Genomic DNA, 23,788 nt, shown 5'->3' with positions numbered 1-23,788 from the left:
CTGAGGGAGCAGTTGCGCTAACGTTAGTACACTGATGTCATAAGCAATTCATTACTGTCGTCAGATATCGACCTGGCTCTTATCTGCAGTGACACCCTGCATTGTCACTTCTACGGTTAACCTTTTGTCCAAGGAAACCACTAAATTCCTGTGCGCTCTGCATCTGCTAGCATTAATGGGATGGGTTAAGATGTTTTTTCTTCAGCTCTACGGCTCCATTTATCCTTTAATGATTTAAGGTTATTTCTTCCTTCCCTTTTGAAAGAATCATCAATATTAATGTTTGCAGTAACCGGCTTAATAACAACACTTAAGTGTAGCAACACTTCCTACATCCTCTAAACTGTTGGGCATTAATTCTTCAGAGGCACTTTGATCGTTCATTATTTTTTGTAATAATATGTATGTATGTATGTATGTATGTATGCCCTGGGCTAATATTAAAATAGAGACGAGTAGTCAGCTGAATGAAAATCAATTGACATTTGTATTCCAGCCAGAAGTAACAAATGTTTACCAGCTTAGCTTATGTGCATGGCTTTGACTGGTTGGCAGTATTTGAAGTCTTGTGTGTGAGAAAGGTCTCACTGATCAGCAGTGAAACCTTTATTCCAAAATGACAAAAACGTTATGTGATAAAAAAAAATGTTTTATGTGCAGAGGTCACATGAAATGTCAGCTTATCAGCTCTAATATAGAACTAGATAGTGTATATTTCTAATCACGTGAATTATAGTATAGTACTATTATTTACAGTGGTGGTTTCCAGTAACAGTTTGCTGGAAAAATGGTATCTATTTCTCAACCAAATTATATTAATCTGCCACACTACAATGAGCGTACGTCACCTGCTTGTCTTATTCGCCTAAATTGGCAATCAATATTTTTTTTAAACTAGTATTTGCGGCATATTAAGTAGTTTAAGCTACTTGTTTTAAACTGACTATATTTCTTGAAACTAGATTAAGTGGTGGACTACGGTAAGAGCTGTCTTGAGCAATAACAAACAGTTAGGATTAAAGAGAGACGCCTGACATGCAGCCTGATCCAGGTATAGCTGCTACCTGCAGATGTTGGCGGCATCTGGCCTGGTTTGTGGCTGAACTTGATCTCTTGGCCTGCCCGAACTAACCTAGCATCTGCATCAGATTGTAAAAGTTGCAAAATTAAAGAATGATCCTTGAAGGATGCTGATGTAGCAGTTTTCTTCTTATGAAAGTAACCAGGTAATTTGGTTAGAGGAAAGCATATCGACCAATCATTGATAAGCTGACCCTGAGTCTTCACCTCTAATTTGCAGATTTACCACTAATGTAATTATTGTTTATTTGCAGCTATGCTGTTTCTTATTTTGTTTGTAAAGAAGCTTGAAGAAATAAAGAGTCACTGAAAATGGTCCAGATGACTGCCACTCCCTGAGACTGTTAAAAGATGCTTTTTCCTTCCCACTGTTGCCAAGTGCTTGCACACAGTAGGTGGGGTTTTCTCTCTATTATTGTTGGGTTGAACTTACAATGTAAAGCACCTTGAGGTGACTATTTTTGTTATTTGGCACTATATAAATAAAAGTGAACTGAAGTGAATTGAAAATGCATGATCTTGTTAAAAATACCTTTTTAGTAAGATGACAAGTTTCTGTTTGTCTAAGTCAGCTGTAGTTCATGATCAGAAACAAGGATCCGTATCCATGCACTCATATCGTCCACTTTGCTTCAATGTTAGTTCAGCGTTCACCTTAATTCCCAGAATGCTCTTTTAATTCCCTGATGAAAGTACTGCATTAATCCTAAGGGGTTTTTACATTTCTTTTTTTCATCATATGCTTGAACAAATCTGCTAACCTTTTTGCTAATGACAGAATAACAACATCGATCAACTTCAGTTGTTTTTTGTTTTACTGCGTCTGTGTCCTTAATCTTTCAGTTCAGCAAAGGTTACTATAGCAGCCATTTGGCTTTAGTTTCTACTGTTTGCTGTGGTATGGGCTCCTCTTTTATTCCTTTTTGGCTGCACACTTCAGACCCAGTGTTTAAAGGGATTTAGTCCAGCAAACCATAGACTTGTTCAGAGAATCTGTTTCATTACCAACATATTTTGGACCATAAACTTTTAAGCTTTAAGACTTTGGAAGACATTTTTTGGCTCTTGAGCAAGACTCCTTTGGGGGAAAAGAAAGCTTAGTTTCACTACACTCTTGGTGTTATTAGGTTCACCCATACAGAAAGTTTGCAGCAGATGACAATGAGAAACCCAGCAGTTCCCTCATTCTCTGCTTTACAATAGTATTCTTTATCAAACTAGATGTTGATAAGACCTTATGTTAATTTTAGGTTGCAGACTAAAAAAATGTGTTGAATTAAATTTTTGCTGCATTTCATCCACGTCTCGCTGCCTTTGCTAAAGTGGATTTGGATTCGGAGATTGTTGCTAAAGCTGCTGCTGTACATTTTCCAAGATTTTTATTTCATTATTTATGATTTAGCGATGACTGTCCTGCTCATTGCTGTGTCCTATTTTACCATCATTGTGTATCTTTGGCAGACATGTTTCATATTATCACCTTATTTTTGAGGCTCGTGACATTGTGTATTCAGTAAGCAAGTCTGGGCAGAGAGCCCAGGCTTAAATCTTCAATTTGGAATTGAATGCATCACCCCGTAGACCACAGTATATTTACTATTTCCAGTTATTTTTTCCCCTCACTGTTGAAATTGACTTCAGTAGAAGTGTTTATGCAGACAGCCTCCGAGGATTCAGTTCTATCTAAAACAGTGAGCAGAACTGATGGTGCAGTTTTAGTCTCCTGCCAGCTTTCTGTGCACTCAGCAGAATGTCCTGTGTGGTACTGTCCCAGCTTAAGTTGATGAGCTTTTAGTTTCCTCTATTTTTTTTTAAATTTCACAAGTAAAACAAGTAAAAAGAAAAAACAACACCAAACAAAATGACTGTCTAACTAATGTGAAAATACTGTTAATTAAAGCTAAAACTAAACATTTAATGCTTTTCTATTCCTCTGATTCTATTGTTAGGCATTCCCATATGTACACCTGTGTATCCGCTTTGTGTTTTCTGTGACTTCTTGGTCCTTAGAGATATTTGCACTGTGCTGAAGGCATATTGACATTTGCCTTGTTTGCCAAAACTCAGCTATGCTACAGATAGCGCTCATCTCAGTGCATGCTGGTGTTCTGCGATATTCCCAGGTGCCGGAAGACGTTAGACTTAATGGAAGTGTAAAGACAGCCTGGAGATTCTCCACCTGCAAAGTTTGACAAGCTGACTTTTTAAAAAGGCTTTGCTGTTAATGAGGATTATTTTTATTATGCATTGGTGGAAGTAACATTTTACTTGTATCCGTCAATTTTTCAAGTATTCTAGTCCCATAATGCAAACGGCAGACATGGCAGTGGATCGAAAGGTAATAACTATTGATCTGAAAACAGAAAGGTTGTCTTTTACTCACTCAGTGGTTTCATGAATTAGTAACGACATAAACTGTGCAACTAAGCTGCAGTGATTAGTTAATGAGAGTGACTTTGGCTTGAATAAATGTGTCTTTCGAGACGTCAAATGGAACTTAAGAAAACACTAACAAAAAAAAAATGCTGTAAAAACTCACAAAACTAAACTGAAGTGTTTTTGAGGAGACAGTAACGTGACTGAACAACCGAGAAAGTGGCAGAAAAGAAGAAGCGGAGGATTCATTGGTAACGTGCGTTTTAATTATGTGATGTATACAATGCCTGATTTAGACTTCTGCTGGAAATCTATGTCATAACTTGCAATGTAACCCGAAACCCAGTAATTGCAGGCTGTGTCGACCAGTGTTGGTCAAGTTACTTGAAAAAAGTAATCAGTAACTAATTACTGATTACGTCCCCCAAAAAGTAATCCCATTACTTTACTGATTACTTATTTTCAAAAGTAATTAATTACTTAGTTACTTTTTAAAAACACGATTTACAACCTGAAGAGGTGATAAAGCGATAGATCTTTCAGCCCAATTCTACTTTTTCTACATAATCCATCATACAAAATGTAATCAAATGGAAAAGTCTCTTTTTTTAACTTGTTTTATCAGTTTTAATCTTTTAACTTTATGCATCAAGCAAAAATTTAATTATATGCAAAATTCTCTGACTGGAAGAAATTAGTTTAACATTTAAACTTATTTTCTGCACATTCCAGCACATAAAATAAAATATTTTTTGTGTTTACACTCACTCTTTCAAATAGATGCAAGTAAAACACAGCAGAAAATAAAGTCAAAGACTCAGCGGTCCTGTTGCTCTATTTTCACCTGTAAAGCAGGAGTAGGGTAGGCGGAGGTTTACCCTGGTGCAGGTGTGCCGCAGCAGTCAGTGGAAGAATCCGCGACTTTCTGTGAGTTTCCCATTACGTCGTTGCGCACTCGGTGCTTGCTTGGAAGTTTAGGGGTTTTTTTCGTTGTAAAAAGAAGTTTTCTTCCCACGCACGATGGACGCTAATGTTTTTGTCACTTTTTATGGAATCAAACTCAAAGTAAGGTCAGTACTTCCACGCTTTACACGCTGCACGCTCATACTCTCTCCCACAATCGATATGTGATCCATTGTTGATCTGCACACAGCTGTTGTCACGAACATGGCACTCACCTACGTCACTGTCACGAGACATTCTTGCAAAAAAATCACGGTTTTAGTAACGCAGTAACGCAGCGTTCCTACGGGAAAGTAACGGCAAGCTAATTACCGTTTTTGCAATAGTAATCCCTTACTTTACTCGTTACTTGAAAAAGTAATCGGATTACCCATCTCTGGTGTCGCAGCCATTTACTGTTAGCTTGTCAATTCCATGGTGGTTCTGTCACGCTAACTGTTTCTCTTTTTGTGTACTTATGTAATCCTTTTCTGATAAGTGGTGTTGTCTTAAGTGCAGTGTGTTTAACCTCTCAAGGCCACCGTATTTTGAGTTTAAGACACAACTTTTTCCTCTGTCATCGCTCATTTTAAAGGTCAATGTAGATAATTTGACATCAGAGCAGCTGTCATTCACATGGATTTTGGTTTATGTTTATTTGACAGTAAGTTTATCCACAGCAGCATCTTTGCTCTGCTGAACATAGATTCCTCCCTCACACCATCTCAGTCAGCCAGTATTAAAAGAGAAATAGAAAAAAAGAAAAGAAATGCTAGACAATTTTCTTCATGTCAGCTGTCAGTAATTGCTGTATGTGAGTGTTTTTCAACCTACAGCTAGAGATGTGAGCCGGCGTGACAGAAATAGACCTGACACGTAAAGAAGGCAATGCAGGAAAAAAAGAAAGAAAAAAGCCAGGGTCACATGTGACTCATAAAGCGGGTGGACGCACACAAGTGCAGGAATCGAGCAGCTGAAGCAGCCATGTGGTAAACGGTCATACTGGATTCTGTCAGACTGCACAGTGCACTTGTCAGAATTCACATACAGTGAACCGGTAATTAGAAGCGATCAGTTTTTAATACTGGCAGGGAAAGAAGCGCCCTTTAGTTGTCGAAAGCTGGTCTGATTAGAAATCAGCACAATGGACTACCTTAAAAGGCTATTAGCATGCCTCTTTTGTGCACGATCCTTCGTTAGCAACAAGAAAACATCCCTAAAATGTAAAAGGGCGCATATTGGTGATTGAGGCTGTGGATGATTACTTGTCCTGCTCCAGCCCAGCAACTTGTAGAACTATTTTGTGGATATTGTCAAGCACGCTGAAGTGAGAAAGGTGGAGCACTTAGACATCACAGTGAAGCACACTCCACTTCTTGATGACAAATGGCGACTAGATTGTGGCTCAGCACTTGATGTTCAGTTTACTGGCCACTTTGCCTCAGAGTGCTCAGTTTCTGACAGCGATGTATCACCTGTGTTCACATTAAAGGATCAGAGTGGTTGTGCAGTTTGTGGTAAATGGGCTTTCTTTAAATGCAATGTGGGACGCAGCGATTCACAATAGAAGTCTGCGGTTGTCAGCCGCGCTCCTGTTTTTGATGATAAGCTGCTCTCTGCAGCTTTTCAGCTGGCCGAGCGCCTCTCACGCAGCGGGTAGAAAAGAAAAGCTCTTGTGGTAATGTTGGCTCTCACCCCTGGGCACCTGCAGTCAGTGTTTTCTGGATGGATCAGTATATCTGTCAACTTCTCCCCAGCAGAGCCTATTCTTACTCCTTCCATTGCTGCAGGGGGCAACATAGAAAAAGTTCATGTTCGATCAAAGTCTGGGAACGAAGAAAAGTTTCTCTGGGACTTTATATTTTAGATGATGGGGAAAATACAGCTGCATCTTGGGCTGTTGTGCTCAATCAAAAATATAATGCATCTGAGGGTGAGAGCATGAGGGTGGGAATGGATGTTTGTGTCTGTGTGTGCCTGTATGTCTGTGTCTATATGTCAGGTTGGGTATCAGACGCCACCTCTCTGGGAACACCTCAGGCCCTCCAAGGTTTGGAGGCCTATCTCCACCCACCACCACTTCCCCTGCCGGTGGCGGACTCCCTCAGGTGTCGGTGTGTTGGTGGTTCTTTGTGTCTGGGGGTGGGCGTCCGGGTACACACCGGCTCACTCCTTGGCGGCCGCTTGTCGGGGCCTGGGGCCTGGGGCTCGCTCGGGCCCCTTTGGAGGTGGGGTGCCCCCGGCCTCTCGGCCTGGGGCTCGGTCACTCAGGCACAGCTGGGGGCCGGCGGAGCTCACGGGCGCGTCACTGCAACCCCCCCTGACTTCTGCTCCGCGGCTGCTGGGCGAGCCCTCATCTGGGACTCTCCTCAGCTCTTACTGGGACAGTGGCGCGGCTGCCCCTCTGTTGGTCTTCCATGGTCTCTTGTGTTCTGGGGGCCTCTGGATGTCTGGAGTTTTGATCTCCTCCATACCCGCTTCACACCCTGGAGGACGGGGCTGTGGCCCCCCCACACTCCCTAGCAGATCATTACATGGAGAAACCTTTGGAATGCAAGCATGCTGATCCACACAGGTATGCACACATGGGTATTCACAGACGCGGACTAAAGCTTTCTTGGCTGCTACCTCAAAGCACACTGTGCGCTGTCTATCTTGCGTGCTGCACAATATCGTTTATTATTTAGTAAATATTGATATCTAGCTAGTTTATTGTGATGGTGCTTTGTTTTCTCTATTATTATGTTGCTCTTTGTTGTTTGCTGTCTCCTCTGTTTGTTTGTTTTTTTTTTTCTCCATACAGGTGACCCAGGAGTTCTTTTTTTTTTTTCTCTCTCTTCCCCCCCCTTCTCACCGTCTTGTCTCCCCTTTGGTTTTCTTTCTTTCTCTCCCCCTCTTTCTCTCATTCATTCCCCCTGTCCTATTTATTAAAAAAAAAATAATAAATTTAAAAAAAATTTAAAAAAAAAATGACAAAGGATGAACTGAAGCTCTGCCATCACGTAATGTCGCATACTGCTGTTTCTGATGTCATTTAAAAGAAAAGAAAAGAAAAAAAATATATATATATATATATAATGCATCATTTGCGTGCAATGTGGAAATCTGAGGAGCAAGCCACTGCTCTTACTCCCTCCAGCTGAGCCACATGGAGACTTTTAATGTTATGTGTGTGCAAATTTGATCTTCGGTTCCTTTTGAATTTGTCCGCTCTACCCTGTTGACCGATTTTTGACACGAAAACCCCCCCAAAGGAGTTTTATTGTTGAAAAGCGATCGGTCTAATGAGCACCACTGACAGCCCAACAATTAGCCAATCATCACTGTGAGTGGGACTGACTGTTATTTCAAGCTGTTCTCATTAGATGCAGGTGGATACGATAGTCTTCAGTGGACAGGGAAACTATATCTGCAGTTGCCACAGAAATTAGACAGCAGAGTAGAGAGTAAAGTAGCTGCAAAAATCAAGGTCACATTTCTTTCAGTATGACTTCAGCTGCCTACAGTATGCATACAATTGGATACAAATACGTCGCAATCTGAACGTAATGGTCTCGCTGCAATAGGACATCCTGATATTTCTTGTTTAAACAGTGTCCTAGTGTTGGTAGAAAAGCACACCTGATGTCAGACTGAAATTGCAAATTGAAATCTGTAGGGAGTTGGTAGTTCTGTCTCATATCAGGGGAAACTCTCTGCAGAAAAGAGGTCCGCCCGATCAAGTGAACTCTTCTTGTAGGCTCGAGGGTGCTTCAGAGAAGAATGACGTCAAATCATCCTGCATTAAGGCTACAATTACTTAAACAATGCAGATATAGCACAGTGCTATGGGAAGGAATGTGATCATGCTAAGTTGTAGAAGATAGTATTTTAATAGGACCCTAAAGGCTGCAGCTATGGTAATATAATTTAAGATTAGGGTGGTTTTAATTAAGAATTTAGTTTGCTGTGTGATATTCATTAGATCTCATGATTCTTAATTAACATAAGATATTGCAATTACTAAATAAATGCTGTAGTTGGTGTTGCCTTCAAACAAGCCTTCTGAATAGTGTAAATCTGCTCTTTGTTCTCTTTGTTTAGACTCACCCAAATATCTTGTAAGATTTCAGTATTTTCTGTTGTATTCATTCCATCCCCCCGTGTCCTGACCAGCTCATTAAATTAAACATTACTCCTGGTGAGAGTTTTCCTGCCTGCGCGTGGACTTGTATTGTAGTGATTTGTTCCACACTTCAAATTCTATAAGAGTGTTGGAGAGGCCTTGAGAGTGATCTGTGATGGACTTGCAGGCTTGTAGGAAAATATATAGGTTTTAGCTCAGTGTTTGGCAGCAGCACAGTGTACTTGAATCAAGTGTGAGTGATGTCAGCGGCGCTTTACCAATAACCAACATGAGCAGCAGGCCATCTGTTTACCAGAGAAATAGTGGAGTGACAAACATTGTGTCAGTGCAGTTTGTGCTTGTTCCTTGTGTGACCTGAAGCTATCTGGTGTAGTTCATATAATGTAGTGCTTCTATCTATAATTACAGAGAGTTCAGGAGTCTTTCTGTTTATCAGAGTTGCAGAGGTTGAAATCAACCATTAGAGGGTTAATAGGTGTGTGGGATTGGGTACTTAAAATGGTTTTGACCACCTTTATTCTTCAACACGGCTCGAGCTCTCTTAGGCAATCTTTCTTGTTTCCCTTTGTTAAGAATGGTTATTGAGAGCCAGCTTTCCACTTACATCATCCTTGATGAGGCTGCAGTGAACAGTAGAAGGACCAGGTGCATCTCTCAGGCCTTTGCTGGATATTTTTTCGTATTTCTTAAGAGCATGATTTTCAGATGCTGTTCATCTGCTGTTGATTCTTACGCTTGCTATTTCTTATTTTAAGGACACACTGCACACCATGCTGAGAGAGAAGCCAAGAGCTCTTTGGGAATCACCTTGTTGGTGCAAAAATACTGTTTTATGCCTGTCAAACTGTGTTATCTTTGGCATTTTTCATTGACTCAGCTAAAGAAAAAATGGGAGCAAATTGTGTGTTTTTGTGACAGCGTGCTCGGAACAAAGTGCCTAAAGATACAATTTAAAATTGGATCTTTGCTAAGTTGTCTGGTATGTATAGATACAGCACTGTTTGTCATTGGTTTAGGTGGCTTTTGTATGTGTGAATGATTCATTGCTCAGCATTAAGTGGCTTACCAAGCAAACAAACAAAACTGGTCAAAAGTTTTAGAACACTCAAATTCTTCCATTTTTTTTATTTAAAATTATGAAGCTAAATGTCTTGTTGCATTCTGAAATGAAAACATAGTACAGATAAGCAACTGGAGTTAAAAAAAGAAAAAGAAAAAAAGAAACCATGGACTTTTGACTCATCAAAGTAGCCACCTTTGCAGATATAACACCTGAACACACCTGTGGCATTCTACCTACAATAGAAATCAAATATTCTTCAGAAAGGTCTTTCCATATCTGTTGCAGAAGTTCCCATAAATGTGTGGCACTTGTAGGTTGCTTTGCTTTCACTCTTCTGTCCAGTTCATCCCAAACCAGCTCGATGGAGATCGTGCTGGCCGCTCTGTTTTTTCAAGCTTACCATCTTGTGCTTTTTGCTAAGGTAGTTCTGGCATAGTGTGGACTTATGTTTAGGGTCATTATCTTGCTGTAGGATGAACCTCTGAAAGCTAGGCACATACCAGAGGGTATTGCATGGTGCTCCAGAATGCTGTGGTAGTCATTTTGGTTCAGGGTGCCTTTCACTCTGTACAAGTCACCGACCATGGATCCAGCAAAACACCCCAGACCATCACACTTCCTCGTCCATGTTTGACAGTTGATGCCACACACTGTGGAACCGTCCTTTCACCTACCCGATGGTGATCCTGCGTAGTGAACCGAAGATTTCAAATTTTGATTCATCAATCAATAATAGCTTCTTCCAGTCTTCAGTAGTCCGATGGTGGTGTTTCATGGTCCAGGCAAGCCTCTTTGTCTTATTCTGATGTCTTAGCAACGGGTTTTTTCTGCAACTCATCCTGTCAAACAGCTCGAAGTCTTCTCTTTATAGCTGAAACTGAGACTTGCTTACTACGACCATTATTAAGCTGTGCTTGAAGATGTTGTCCTGTGAGCTGCCTATCATGCATTATTTCTTAAGACCACTTTTAAAAAATTACAAAACGTCTGGCTCAAGCTAAACATAAAGGAAGGGTGTGCTTAAAACTTTTGCACAGTACTGTAAGTTAGCTTAGCCTGTGTCAAAAAGAAATCTTAAAATGCAACAATCTGACATACTTAGGCCCAACTAGAGTTTATGTTGTAAATGTAGACATATATTAACTGTTATACTGACAGCTAGCATACTTGTTAGTCTACAATAAAGTGGTGCATTTGCAAGTTTAAGGGACATAATGACACTCTTGGTGGTTAAAGACGACGCCTGGAAATGCTACAAAGTAAACTACAGTCTTTTTCAAATGTTTTATACTTGGGGCCATGGAAAACGATATTTCACATTAATAAACACATTTGAATAATGTTATAAAGCTCGCCAAATAGTTTCCTTTTATCTCACTGTTCATTCTGAGCGGACATCCATGCGTTTACTTGATTTATAACTTTTAGTGTTAATTTCGACTGCAGTTTAGCACTCAAGTTACTTTAAAGTGGTATTTAAGCGCTTTTACAAAGTAAACCCTCTGACACAAACATTTTAACATGGCTTTGCATTACAAGGCCAAATAGAAGTTTTATGTCTGTCTTAGTCAAATAGTAAACACTCAATTGTGTCTGATCTATCCATTGTGTAGTGTTACAATATTCAGTGTAGTTTAACGTTTGCAGCTCTTCCCTGGTTTGTGGAAAATGACAATTGAGCAACCAAAGCACATTTTTCACCTATAACACAATTACAGTGGTAATGCTCAAGGCCTTTTCACAAGTTAGAAAATACAAACAATAAAGAAGAAATATTACGTTGTTTGTTTTTCCATTATTAAACCATTTAAACAGCATTATGCCATTATTAACGATGGCTCTGTGCACTCATGGACCATAAGATTGCGTATCTAATCTTGTCCTTTTACTGCTAAAGCGGCTTTAAAAAGGAGCTTCAGCTTTTGTCGTTTTGCTTGACACGAAGTTATTAGCACCATTTAAGAGATTGTGTTTTCAAATTAAAATGCGACAATAGCGTTTTGCAGTTTAATGAAGCTAATAATAACTAGCTGGTGACTCGCAGCAAAGTCAACAGTCACTGGCTGGAATTGACTGGCATTCACTTTTGTTGATTCAAGAACACTTTATTTTTTCAAAGAAAACCAAGACTTTTAGTCGTAAATGTGCCTTTATGTCATTGTCAACTGCATGTGAGCCAAATGAAAATGGAAAACTCGACTCGATTAGCAATTTAATAAAGTAGTTAGTGCTTAGGTAATGGATGAACATAAAGAAAATACTTCGAACGTTTTTTATTCGTTATTATTCATCTTCTGTGTCTCCTGTTTCTGAAAGCAAGTCGTGTCACAAAGACACTGCTACACCCCACAGGTACCTTGTAAATTATTCACCTATTTCAGACACTGTGCTAGTTCTCTGTGGCAATCTGACCCAGTAAGAAGTTTCACAATACTTACTAAGTCCTTGAAATCTTTCTTTTTCCTCCAAGCACATATTTTTTTATTCTTGCCTGTGGACTCTGTCTGCAAAGTCTGTGTAGCATTACAGGCTGATGAAAAGTCCAAGGTCAGAGTCTGCAGAGTTTCTACACAGAGTAGACTTTACCAAAATAGAAGTATCTCTCTGTCAAGTGACCTGTAGAAACTTAGCCTCATTTTAAGCCTTAACTTATCTGAAACCTAAACCTGTCAGCCTGATGGACATGTAATAATGAGAAAATATGGCTATCAGAGTTTTCTTGAGTGAAGTCACTGCTGTAATAAGACTGGAAAGGTTCGAGTTAATGACAGATTTTTGAGGTGGGAGAGCTTGGCATTGATAGATGAGTGCAATTGAGGTACAGTGTAGGCTAATTAGTGGAGGAGATGATGCACTCGACTGATCCTAATGTCATCACAGATGCTTAGTGTAGCCCGTCAGTCATAAATACCGACCTTGACATTTTCTTGCAGGATAACTCGCCGTCCTGAGCTCCACAGCTTTTTCTTCTCTGCCCTCCTCTTATATTGTAAATGACTGTTTTTTTACTTTGTGTATGGTCTGTTGTATAATTTGGGGTACATTTCATGTTCACATATTGTATTGAAGAGATTTTATTAAGTATTAACTTCAAGCAAGGAGAAATCTTATAGTTGAGGCACATTTTTTCTTGGGTTTCAGCAGGGCAAATAACAAAAGTCTGCACTTTGCACTTGTTTTGCTGCACTAACAATGTCTTAAAGTACATTTAAAAAGAACAAAGTAACACAATATAATACTTAAAAGTAAATAGTGGGAAAAGACAGTGAGTCTCCTTGGCTACAAGAGGGCTTCTTGTTGTTATCATTATTATTAGTATTATTACTATATTGCAGAAGAGGTGCATTTACATTGTAATGAGATAAAAGCATGGGATATACATGATACTTTTGGGAGAGATTAATGTTTCAGATTTAAATGCTTTAATATTGTTTTGATACACTGAATGAATAATGACTAACTAGGCTTCACTACCTAATTAAAGCAGCATTTGCCTTTTAGTATCATCTATATTATCCTCAGCAGTACTTGTATCAACAAAGCAATGATTTCAAGAAGTATGTTTGTGTAGGTTCTCAGACATCCAGGTCATGGAGCGTTTCACCTCTCATCCCAGCGGCTTCTTCAGTGCTAAAAGCAAATGATGGGGAGTCCCAGGTATTTAAACCCTGGTGGCGAGTTGTTGACCTAGTATTAATCATATGATTTCATGAAGTATCGTTCACTTTGATACAATGCATTTGTGTGAGAGGCTGCTACATTTCTGTAATTTCATCCAATACAAGTCATGTAGGAAAATTCCAAAGTGCTCCTTTAAGCCATGACTGTATTAAACAGTTTGTGTAGGGAGATGGTGAATCTGAGAGAAGGGGTTCACGTTTGCAGAAACAGAAGACAAAATATTTTTATTCTCATGAGTCCTGTCCTGTTACATGTGGTGTTTGTGTTGTGACCTTTTGAATGTTTAAACTGCAATGAAAATGGATTTTAAATAACTTTAAATTGACTGAAATGTGGATTTTTAGCTCAAAAAGAGACGTCACCAATCATATCGGCATGCAGAAAATCAGTCAGCCACGCTCAAACGTATAAATGAATAATAATGAATAAATAATGAAAACCTGAAAACCGCTGGTGAATAGACTCAAGAACTTTTAAACACATTTTTTCAGGTATGTAGTTTCTCATGTATTTCTGCTGTGAGACAGCTTTTCTCTTCTTTTACTGACAAAATAATTATTTTAACTATCATAATAATTTTTTATTTTCATTTAAACATGATTTGTGGTTATGGATTTTAGATACTGTTGGGGCATGCTGTGGAACAAGTTGATGATTTAGCAGAAAATACTTTTTCATTTCTTTTTCTTATGAAATGTACCCTTAATTATTGAGTCACTTGTCTGTTTGAGGCGCCCATTGTGTGCCATTAAAATTGCCCATTACTGTCACTTTTTAAAAAACGTTCAGTTACACATCACACAGCAGGGCTGTAATGTACTGCCATTGCTGATTCATCGAGGTGGATACTTTCCCCTTAATTCTCCTTTATGCCTCTCCTCCTCCTTGTGTGTGCCTTCTATCTCTCTCCCACTCTCTCTCTCTTCTTCTTCTCCTCCTCCTCTTCACGGGCCAATCAGGCCACACCTCCATGGCAACCGTCATTGAGGGTAAAACATCCACAGATGGTGCTGAGTAGAGCGAGCAGTAGGCGCACTACGAGTGTGTGTGGGAGTGTGTGTTTGTTTGTGTCTGAGAGAGACAGAGAAGGAGAGACCCACTGGATAACCACTGTGTTGTGACTCCAACAGTAGTAACACAGAAGAAGAGCAGCAGAGTGTATGCTCAGAGTGTACGCTCAGAGGAGTTGGAGGAAAAGTCCAGAGAGGAGGGAGTGAGTGTTGGAAAGAAGTCCCTTCACCTCTCTCCAGAGAGCAGGAGGTAAAGCGTCGGTAAGCAAATATTAACGATCTGACAAAAGAGCACACTCCATCCCCGTGTCCGTGCTGATCAGACAGCCTTTACCCTGGAGCCGCGCAACAGACGAGCTGGGACACATACACACTTGCGAGTGGAGTCCCCGGTCACTTCTCTCCACTCACTCATGATCATCACTCCTGCCACACACCGACACAAAGGCCACGCTGACACAGCCAGGAGGGTGAGGCAGAGAAAAGGACACTTGCCCCGTTGCAAGACTTTGTCAAAGTGAAAGTCCTTCCTGGATTTTAACCCTGAAACTAGAGTCTTCCTTTTGTGCTGACCTTTCCAAGCATCCCCCCTTTACCCCACTGCAAAGATGAGCTGCAGGAAAAGATGCAAGCGTGAGATCTTCAAGTTCGCACAGTACCTGTTCAGACTCATCACAGGCACGCTCAACACCGGTAAGACTCTGACAGGCGTCTTTGCTGCAGTTCTCCTAAACCTCCGCCGATTTTTGTATTTACATCTAAGCAGTTTTGTTCTACTTCTCCTCAATGTTTTCATAATTTTTTTTTTTTTTTTAACAAAGTCCAAATTGGACACATCCACCTTGCGTAACATCAGGACCATGCAGTATTTACATTGTGTATACATTTACAGCAGCAAAGCCCACTTGAGGATTTCCAGACTGGGGTTTGGATTTATCGCCTGCTCTCCATCATAATTTGTTTGACTGTGCGCGCATGTTAAAATGTGCACAGAAGGACAGAATATAACCGGAGGCAAAGGTGAAGTCATTATAGTGGAAAGAAATGTAATCAAACATCTCACGCAATACAGGAACAGCAGGTTTTTTTATGTATTCAAGGATTTGACTCGCTGGTTCTGACAGCTCAGCGTTGCAGTCCTGTTTTCTGCATCTTAACAATTTTAAGCAGCGTTGCATACAACATATTGTATGTAATGTGGTGTCAGTCAATTAAAAATAATGTGTAGCAGTATGTTTGTTCCAAATCCTTACGAGTCCTTTCTTGAAAATGAAGTTGTTGCATTCAGTGTGCACAAACACCACCAATCATCAATAGTTCTGGACTTGTATCGTGCTGCAAAGCCTAATATAGTTCGGCTTCTTTTTGGATCCGTGCACACAGACCAAGAGCTTTTCTAATAAGCAGGATAGTAAATCAATGGCTTTAACAAGATTAAATCATGGATTATGGTGGATTACCAGCAGATTACTCCATGAAGGGTTCAATAAAGGATAAAGGTTACCAGCAGCAGAATATACTGATCGTTGCACATATTGCACATTATGCATCAAACGAGCTCTGAATTATTCACAGCTATCATTCGAGAGTTGATTATTCTTGGACTTTACAGTGGCATGTGCGGTTTGTGCACAGATGATGTGACAACACTAGTAGCATACATTGACACCCTTGCCTTGTGTGTCTCCTGTCTGGTTTTTGCATTCACTGAGCTCCTGTCGAGTAGGTTGTTGATTATCACACCGCAAGGTGCTAAGCCCCGGAGAGGTGCTTCTTGAACATGCTAATGAATTACAACATGATTCTGAACATTTAAGACTATTTTTACTTCTTGCAGCCACTTCAGTTCTTACAGTGTGTGTTTAGTCAAAGAACTGAGCTGAGCGAAATGAAGCTGCTAAGATGTGGCCTACTTTCTGCGGTGTCCATGACCTTTGAGACAGCAGGAACAAGTCGGGAGGAAGGGAGGCAGCTACAGAAGAGTCACCTTGTCGATGGGGTGAACTATAAAAGGAGTAGATGGTTTCAGTTTTCCAATCATAGCAATGAGTACGGGCTTGTGGTTGATGCAAAGGTTGAAGAAATCCATCTACAGTATATGCCCAGAGGAGTATGCTGTTGGTTTCCATGGCCACCAGCATGTTGCTGAGGTCAGACTGCAATTCCCATTTGGTAATAAACACGATTAGTGTATATTCTGGAGTAATTTACCTTCATGTCCCCAAAGCTTTGGCTGGTAAAATGCAGCATTGCTTTGTTTGTTCATGTGTAAAACTGTGTTCTTAATTGTTAGTGTTAGTACTTGTTAATTATTACTCATGTAGACTGCATGGCTGGACGTTATTTCCCTTTGGACCCGGGTAATTACTGTAAATGTGCTGAGCCAGAGGAGGATACTTTGCTCAGTCAAATCTCAATATTATAGTTAAATATTAAAATACGCTTTAAATTACACCTGTATGTAATATATGTGTTATCACACATATATGGATTCAGTTTTGAAGTCCTCATTCGAAGCCACCACATTTTCCCTATTTCAAATCAGTTCAGTTCAGTTCAGTTCATTTTTATTTCAAACATTTCAAACATGTGCCTTCACAATCATTACAAAATCCTTAAGAGAGTTCTGGTTGTTTATCTCCTCCCACCTGTACAGATAATGTCTGCATGTCAGCACCTGGAGCTTAATTCCTCGAAAAAAGATATTACATGTATGAGGTTACAAAACCCAATACCAGTAATTTATTAGCCAGTTTCCAGTTGGTTGGGTCCATTTCTCTATGAACACATTGTATTAACTCATCTTCCACAGACTGCACTGCAGATTAATATAAATGGAGCTTGACCAGAGCGAGGCTGGCTCGGCCATATTTGGATGACCAGGGGAAGAGAATGATAGATGGAGTCAGTTAACAGGCCAAGGGGTCTTAATTGAGATGTTCATTGTCCTAGAAGAGACTCACAGTCATTGCTTCATTTGGTCATTTTGTTGCCAAGGACATCATGGATACATAGAGTAGGTGGAGGGTAATGCGCATGATGTAAGAGGACAGGGCTTTTCAGATGTTTGATGTCTGCAGTGAGCATCTGCTGTCCGCAAAAGCCTTTTTGTTAGTGTAGGTCTCTGAAAAAGATGTATTATCATTAATGTGAAGTTCCACTCCAAAGAGAGTTCCTTTGATATCTGCAGTGAGCGCAGGGCATAGTTTATTAAAGAAAAACAGAGCATACAGTATAAAACATGCTGTACATATAAACTGTTTAAGAGGCCCACCATTCGTATTCGTGCCACCACCACTGCAGGCGTTGAATTTTCCAACTGTAGAGGGGAAACAAATCACAGATGCACAGCTTTTCTGAGGTTATAAATCCAAACAGCAGTGTCGGCACATGCTCAATAGTGTGAGAGGCAGAAACTTGTTGGCTGCTCACACCAGGGGAAATCTTCATCTCCTTCAACATTTCCATTTCAGCCACTGTGACAGATGAGCAGGGAGAGCTGCAAGTCCACCATCAGTATGTGTCACAGGTTTATTTATACTGATTACCTTTATGTAGCACATTTTCAATGTCTATTCGTTTTAGAGTCAATACCCGTGGTTGTGCACTGGGACATTTTAAAGCATATATTTTCCCGCTTGTATTTAGCTGGATTGCATTGCAGAACACAGTAAATCTGCCATTTGCTTCGGAGCAGATACTTTTTTGGAATCTTTCACCGCATCGTCACGGTTCGCTTCTTCCCTCAGTGTCTGGCTGTCAGGCGTCCCAGCATCTGTGATGCATCATCCTTTTCTTCTCATCAGGACAAGCTCACGTGCTCGTAACCGAGTCCAAGCATATCGTTTGACATCACAGCACATGCCCTTCCAACCTCTCCTCTCAACCTTTTGTGCGATAAAACTTGCTTTCTCTGCACTGCTACTGCGTTGATGAGCCATTAAGCAGCTTGCATCATTTTAATTAGGTTAATTCGGCTTGTCAGTGTGCTTAGCGGAGACGAATATTTTATTGGCTGCGTTCCTTACAATGGAACAGTTGAAGTGTTTATAAACTTTCTGATGATTTTACAGTTTGGATGTTGTGACCTGCTGTGAATACCAAACATGGGTACAAAGATTTTAGAGATCATCTTTTGCTGTTTTAAATGACCTGTATACATAAAGAAGGTTTGACTTGACTATGTTTTATAGTTGTGATATAAAATAATTCATTTTTTGCTTGTGCCTGTGACAAGACTCTTCACTTCTTTCCTCTTATTTTTGTGAGATTCAGGCCAAGCCAAATAATACATATCTATATTCCCCTAATAAACTATAATTGAAATGTGAAATTTTGCGTTTGATTATCACTACTTTCCTCGGCTGTCAGAGCACAGAAAAGAGGGGCAGGCTTATGATGCTCACTCTGCCCCGTCGGTTGTGGAAGCAGTGCTTAATTGGACAAGCCTCTTCATGATTTGAAAGAGCAGCGCACGGCGGGGTTTCAACAAAATCTTCTAATGCTGTCAAATTAAGACTTAATTTGTTCTCACATTATTTTATTTGTGTAAAACCTCGTCAGTTTCAGCGTGACTGCGACGTCAGGGGCATCAGGTTCAAAGATGGCACCTGAGACACCTTTTGGTTAAGTAGTGTGCAAAGTCATCAGCTGCACGTGGTTTCGTTCCCACTGTTGATGCAGGAGCTTATTACACTAACCTCTATGTTTGCCCAGACTGCACTGATGATTTATGGTTCATTGTGGGAGTATTTATGGGCGGAATATAAGAACATTTTTATCCTCGCGCAGACATAAACGTTTGGCGTGAATCAGAGAGTTATTTAAATGAGCCTCACGACTGCAGTGTAACCAGTCACGCACAGAGGCGCCCACATGCTTGCCCCTGAAAACATGCACTGTTTAGTTTGGAGACGTTGCCTCTGCTTCTCAGATTATCATGTCTGGCTCCTCTCCAAAGTAGTAGTCCCAACCAAACACCTTAAATGGTTCTTGCAGTATCTGTGTGGAACATCAGGGCTTGAAACGTGTCCTTTGAGACAATCTTGTGGGGAACTTGTGTCGCCTTTTTGGGAAATCAACTTAGAAATGAGCTTTCTCGTCTGCTGTGTGGAATAATTTGTAGAACTTTTAAGGAAAAAATGCTAAAATCAAAAACCCCTCTGTAGCCTTTTTACCTGTATAGTAACTACAAGTTAAAAAAGTGTTAATTGGTGACAAAGGCATCAAAATAAAAGATTTGTTCTGTTTGTGTTGGGAAAGTGTTCTGCTTCAGAGAAAACTCAGTCGATGCGGCCTTTGCGAGATGTTTAGTTACTTATCTAATCTATGGCCATACGACAATGCTGTCGACATTAATCTACCTGTCAGTATGCAGTTGTGAGCATGTGTGTGGGGGCATGCCCAGTGACGCGAAGGCCCTTCTTTGTTTCCCTCTCTTTGGTTTCCTGACGGATAGTGGCAGGTCATGTTCCACCTGTCCCATGAGGACAGCACGTTCAAAGCGCATAATCCCTGACCAAACACTGAATATTTGATACCCACAGGCAGGTTGGTTTGGCATCACATCTGTGCAACAGTGCCTGCTCTGGAGACGCCAGACTGTTTTACTTCTTGTACATGAAGACATTCACTATAAGAGGGCGTTTAGAGATCATTTCTGATAGAGAAACCCAAATATTTCTGGAAGTTTTAAGCCTGCATGTTTCACAAATTACTAGAATTGTTACAAAACTACCAAAAAATATACAAATGTGAAATATCAAATATAAAAAAAAAAGGATTTTTGTCTCTCGTAGAAGGTTGATGCAGCTTTTTTAAACCTTTTTTCAAAACCTCACTCGCTAAAGGCCTTTTCTGAGCGAGGAAAAGTCCAGACAAAGCACTTTTTTAGTGCCCAGCATTAAAGCCGTGCATGTATCTGTTGAACATTTCTTTGGGGCTTGGACAGGCGGAACAATAACAGATGGAAAACCATGTTATATAATGTCTCTTTCACACCCACTGCATTATCGTAGCATCTGCTTGATTCACCTGACAAGCATCTGGTTTGAATCACGAACATAGATGTCATGCAAGATGAGATCATGAACTTCCGTTTTACTCACACAAAATATAATCCTCAAACGATCTGTGTTGAAAGTTCGGTTCTGATGATTCTTTTGAACTGTCCATCTAGTGTGCAAAATTCTTTCAGTGCACCTTCTGCTCCTGGATTTTACAAATATGCAGATGGAAATCAATGGTTGCGAGATGTTTAACACAGCGAACAACAGATTTGGACAACTGTAGAATCCAATCGAATCATCTCTGCCAAGCTTCTTACATAACTGGAAGAAGAGAAGACGCATCAGGTTCATCCAGTAACAGGTTTCTGTCAAACTTGAAGCGTAACCTTTCACCATGACCCCTTTCTTAAGGTTCACTCCCTTTTGGCGAGGGCAGACGGAAGATGTTTAACGGTGATACATCTATCCGTATCAGCTTCCTGGCAGGTACGTCCTGCTGTCTCTCCGTTACTCAGTCCCTGCCTACTTCTGGTTTCTGGTTTCTGTTGCTGTGTTGCTGTCCAGCACCAGAGCAGCACAGATTCTTTGGCTCATTAGAGCAGTACAAACAGTGCTTGGCTTGAGAACTTACAGTTGGTGTCCTACAGTAGCTAAGCACCAGCTCAGTCCACCCAGATCCTCCTCTGCCTGACTGAAAATGAGTGAGTGTCTGTCAGAGCCCGTTAAAGTGCTGCTCGACAATCTGGCCTAGTGTTATGTAAAGCAGAAGAGGGAGAGCGTCTTCGCTGTCGTGGAAGTATTCTTATAGTGAAAGTATTCTTTGACCTTGCTATTGTTGAGGCTATGGCTGGAAAATAAGTAGCACATGGATTATTAACATTTCAAAACTATCCCGAAGTCCCCGGTGGATCGTTTTGGCCCCATAAAAGCCAGTAAAACACATTTGAAAGCTGGTGCAGTCATTTAAACAGCGTTGTTGGTGTGTTAGCAGAGAATACCTCTGTCCTTCACCAGTCCTGGAACTGCTGATTAATTACTAGAGCTAATTAGGCAATGATGAGCTTGTCACTATAATATCGCCATCGCAACTGAAAGAGTGATTAAACCTTGATGTGTACAGGGGATCTAGTCAAAATTTAAATTAATGTATTTAGTTTTTGACCTTTTTCTATTCCCCATCCAAATCTGGTTTGGATTGGGAATCCAATTGAGGTTTTGCTCAAATGAAATACAGGGCTGTTAAGGCAACCTGACACAGTAGTTGTGGTTCTGGTGCTCCTATCGAGCGTCACCGCCTCAACACCGCTACACCCTCCGGATCGCCCGGATGGCATTCTTCTTCATTTGTCTCCATTTGCATTCGACATTGGCCCGTGTTTCTCCTGTGCCGCTGTCCTTTTGAAGTCACCCTTCCTATAGCCAGAGTAATCAGGTTTTCCATTTGCGCTAATGTTTGTAAACGAGAGTCCTTCTGAGTAGAAGGAATGGCCGGGCTATTTTTAGTAGTGCGTGCATGCTTCGGTTACAAATTCCTGCATGAGTGCGTGTTCAAAGATTTGAGCTTTCATTCACCTCCGTGACTTGGAGATCATGAGAAACTGAATCTTTGGTGGGTCGTTTTCATGTTTAAGCTTCTTACTGTAAAGACGGCATGTAAGTAGAGCAACGCCAAATAGCACTGAAGAATATAAAAATACCAAACTACGCCCTTTAAAACACTCGCTATTAAGAGCAGTTGTAATTTGTTTGGTGTGGATTTGTTTCCCTTGTCTGTTGTTGTTATCAGCACCTCAGAAGATTGTTCTATTAATTGTCCCTGCTCTGACTCTTCTTCATGTGATCATTGCTATTGTTAACTTAAATTAAAAAGTTTTCTCCTTTCTCCGTTGTCACCATTCTTTTTCTTTGCTGCTTCCAACTCCATGTCCTAACTTTTATCTCCTCTCTCTCCCTCTTCCACGTTTAATCACTTAATTTTAAGGCTCTTTGTTTCATATGTTTCCAACTGTCAGTTGCCTTGGCTGCGTTTTAACAAAAAAAACTGAACCTGCCCCAGACGCTCCGCAATACAAGAGACAATGTCCTCTCCACGCACCGTTAGCTGGCAATTATTGGGACTGCAGCCCTGCTCCAGCTCCCCAACCAGAACAAGAAAATCAATACACCTCTGAGGGTCGGAGTGGAGACTCCAGGGAAAGAAGAGCAACTTAGCATCATTAACACGCGCTTATTTCTTCATGCACATCTACTCTGTGATTGTAATGATAATGTCCACGAAAGTAAAAGTAGAAGCTCTAGTATTGAACACTTGATGTTTTATTAAGAGACCTTTCTTGCTGCAGTCCCGAAGGAATTGGGGGCTTTTGTGTGTGTTCTCATGTTTCTGTGCTTTTTTTCACTTTTCATTTTCCTGAAGCGTAGATCCACTGATGAAAATGACTGCTCTCAAATGGTTTTCATGTCTCCTTTGATTGGCTGCAGATTGAAATTTCAAACAGATCAATCTCTCTCACTCTCACTTGCGCAAAATGTCACACGGTTGAATAGACAGAGGAAATAAAAAGACGGACACGAGGCCGGATGTAAATGACGGCCCGTTACTTTTGCAGTTTCGGACACTTTTTTACTATGATCGTTGCCGTGCTCTCTCTGTGACTCGTGATCAAAGTTGAGGCGAGGGCGTAATGTCTGGGGGTGTTATTAGTGTCGCGAGCATTGCTGTTCGTGTTATTTTCTTCTACACTTTTGGACAGGAAATAATAATGTTTTACAAATATTACAGGGGAGGTTTTTGTTTCAGACGCCAAGATAATGAACTGCATTAAAGCAGAGAGTGTAAGCAGTGTTTAACTTCTAAATTGCACCCTTTTACATTCGTTCATTGCGGGGCCAATTTGCTTCTCATTTTGGTGCAGCATTGAGTTAAAGTCAGCATGTTTTTCCTCCCTAGCTGGCACATGAGACACACACACACACACACACTGTATCTACGTGCAATCATGCAAAGAATGTGTGCACTTTGCAGCTATATGGGCATGTGATTTACAGTAGACTTACAGTTTGGAAACGGATGATTTAAGGTGGAATTATTACATTACCTTGTTGCGTTGTTTGCTTTTCCACCCTGGGATTATTTCTGCACACTGTAATCAAATCGTTTGCATAATTTCATTTTAATTTGAATAGCCACAGCTGCTGCAGAGATCATGCAGACAAATGAAATAACTTAATGGCTTTCTGGCTCCACCGTGCAGGCGCTCAGCTTTGTGTTGCAGGCTCCAGAGGATAAAGTGGCATTGTGTGACCAGAATTTTGCTGCCCATGTTCAGCGAGCAGTGTATGAGCTCTTAAGTCAAGGGCACTAAAACCTGGATGGACATTACAGTCTGGTCCGCAGGAGACAAGGCCGCAGCTGGGAGTGTGCGGTTGCCAAGATCGAGCCCAGATACATCCACGCCCCCATCAAGTCCCCACACATCTCACACATCTGTTGTAAAACGGT

General features: G+C 40.7%; 1 protein-coding gene across 4 annotated transcripts in view; it reads left to right on the top strand.

Moving 5' to 3' along the window:
- Nucleotides 1–23,788, top strand: part of kcnip4a (potassium voltage-gated channel interacting protein 4a) — a 161,045-nt gene that overhangs the window by 35,225 nt on the left and 102,032 nt on the right. Inside the window, exon 1 of one of the 4 annotated variants that reach the window (XM_004554430.3) lies at nucleotides 14,295–14,971. The exons of the other annotated variants lie outside the window; for them this stretch is intronic. Coding sequence (XP_004554487.1) covers nucleotides 14,887–14,971 — 85 coding nt within the window. The 5' untranslated portion in view covers nucleotides 14,295–14,886. Of the gene's footprint in view, nucleotides 1–14,294; nucleotides 14,972–23,788 lie in introns of those variants that run through there. 4 annotated transcript variants of the gene reach the window in all.

Source organism: Maylandia zebra, linkage group LG3 (genome assembly GCF_041146795.1).
Source record: "Maylandia zebra isolate NMK-2024a linkage group LG3, Mzebra_GT3a, whole genome shotgun sequence".
Lineage (NCBI taxonomy): Eukaryota > Metazoa > Chordata > Actinopteri > Cichliformes > Cichlidae > Maylandia > Maylandia zebra.
This window is presented reverse-complemented; position numbering and strand designations above follow the sequence as displayed.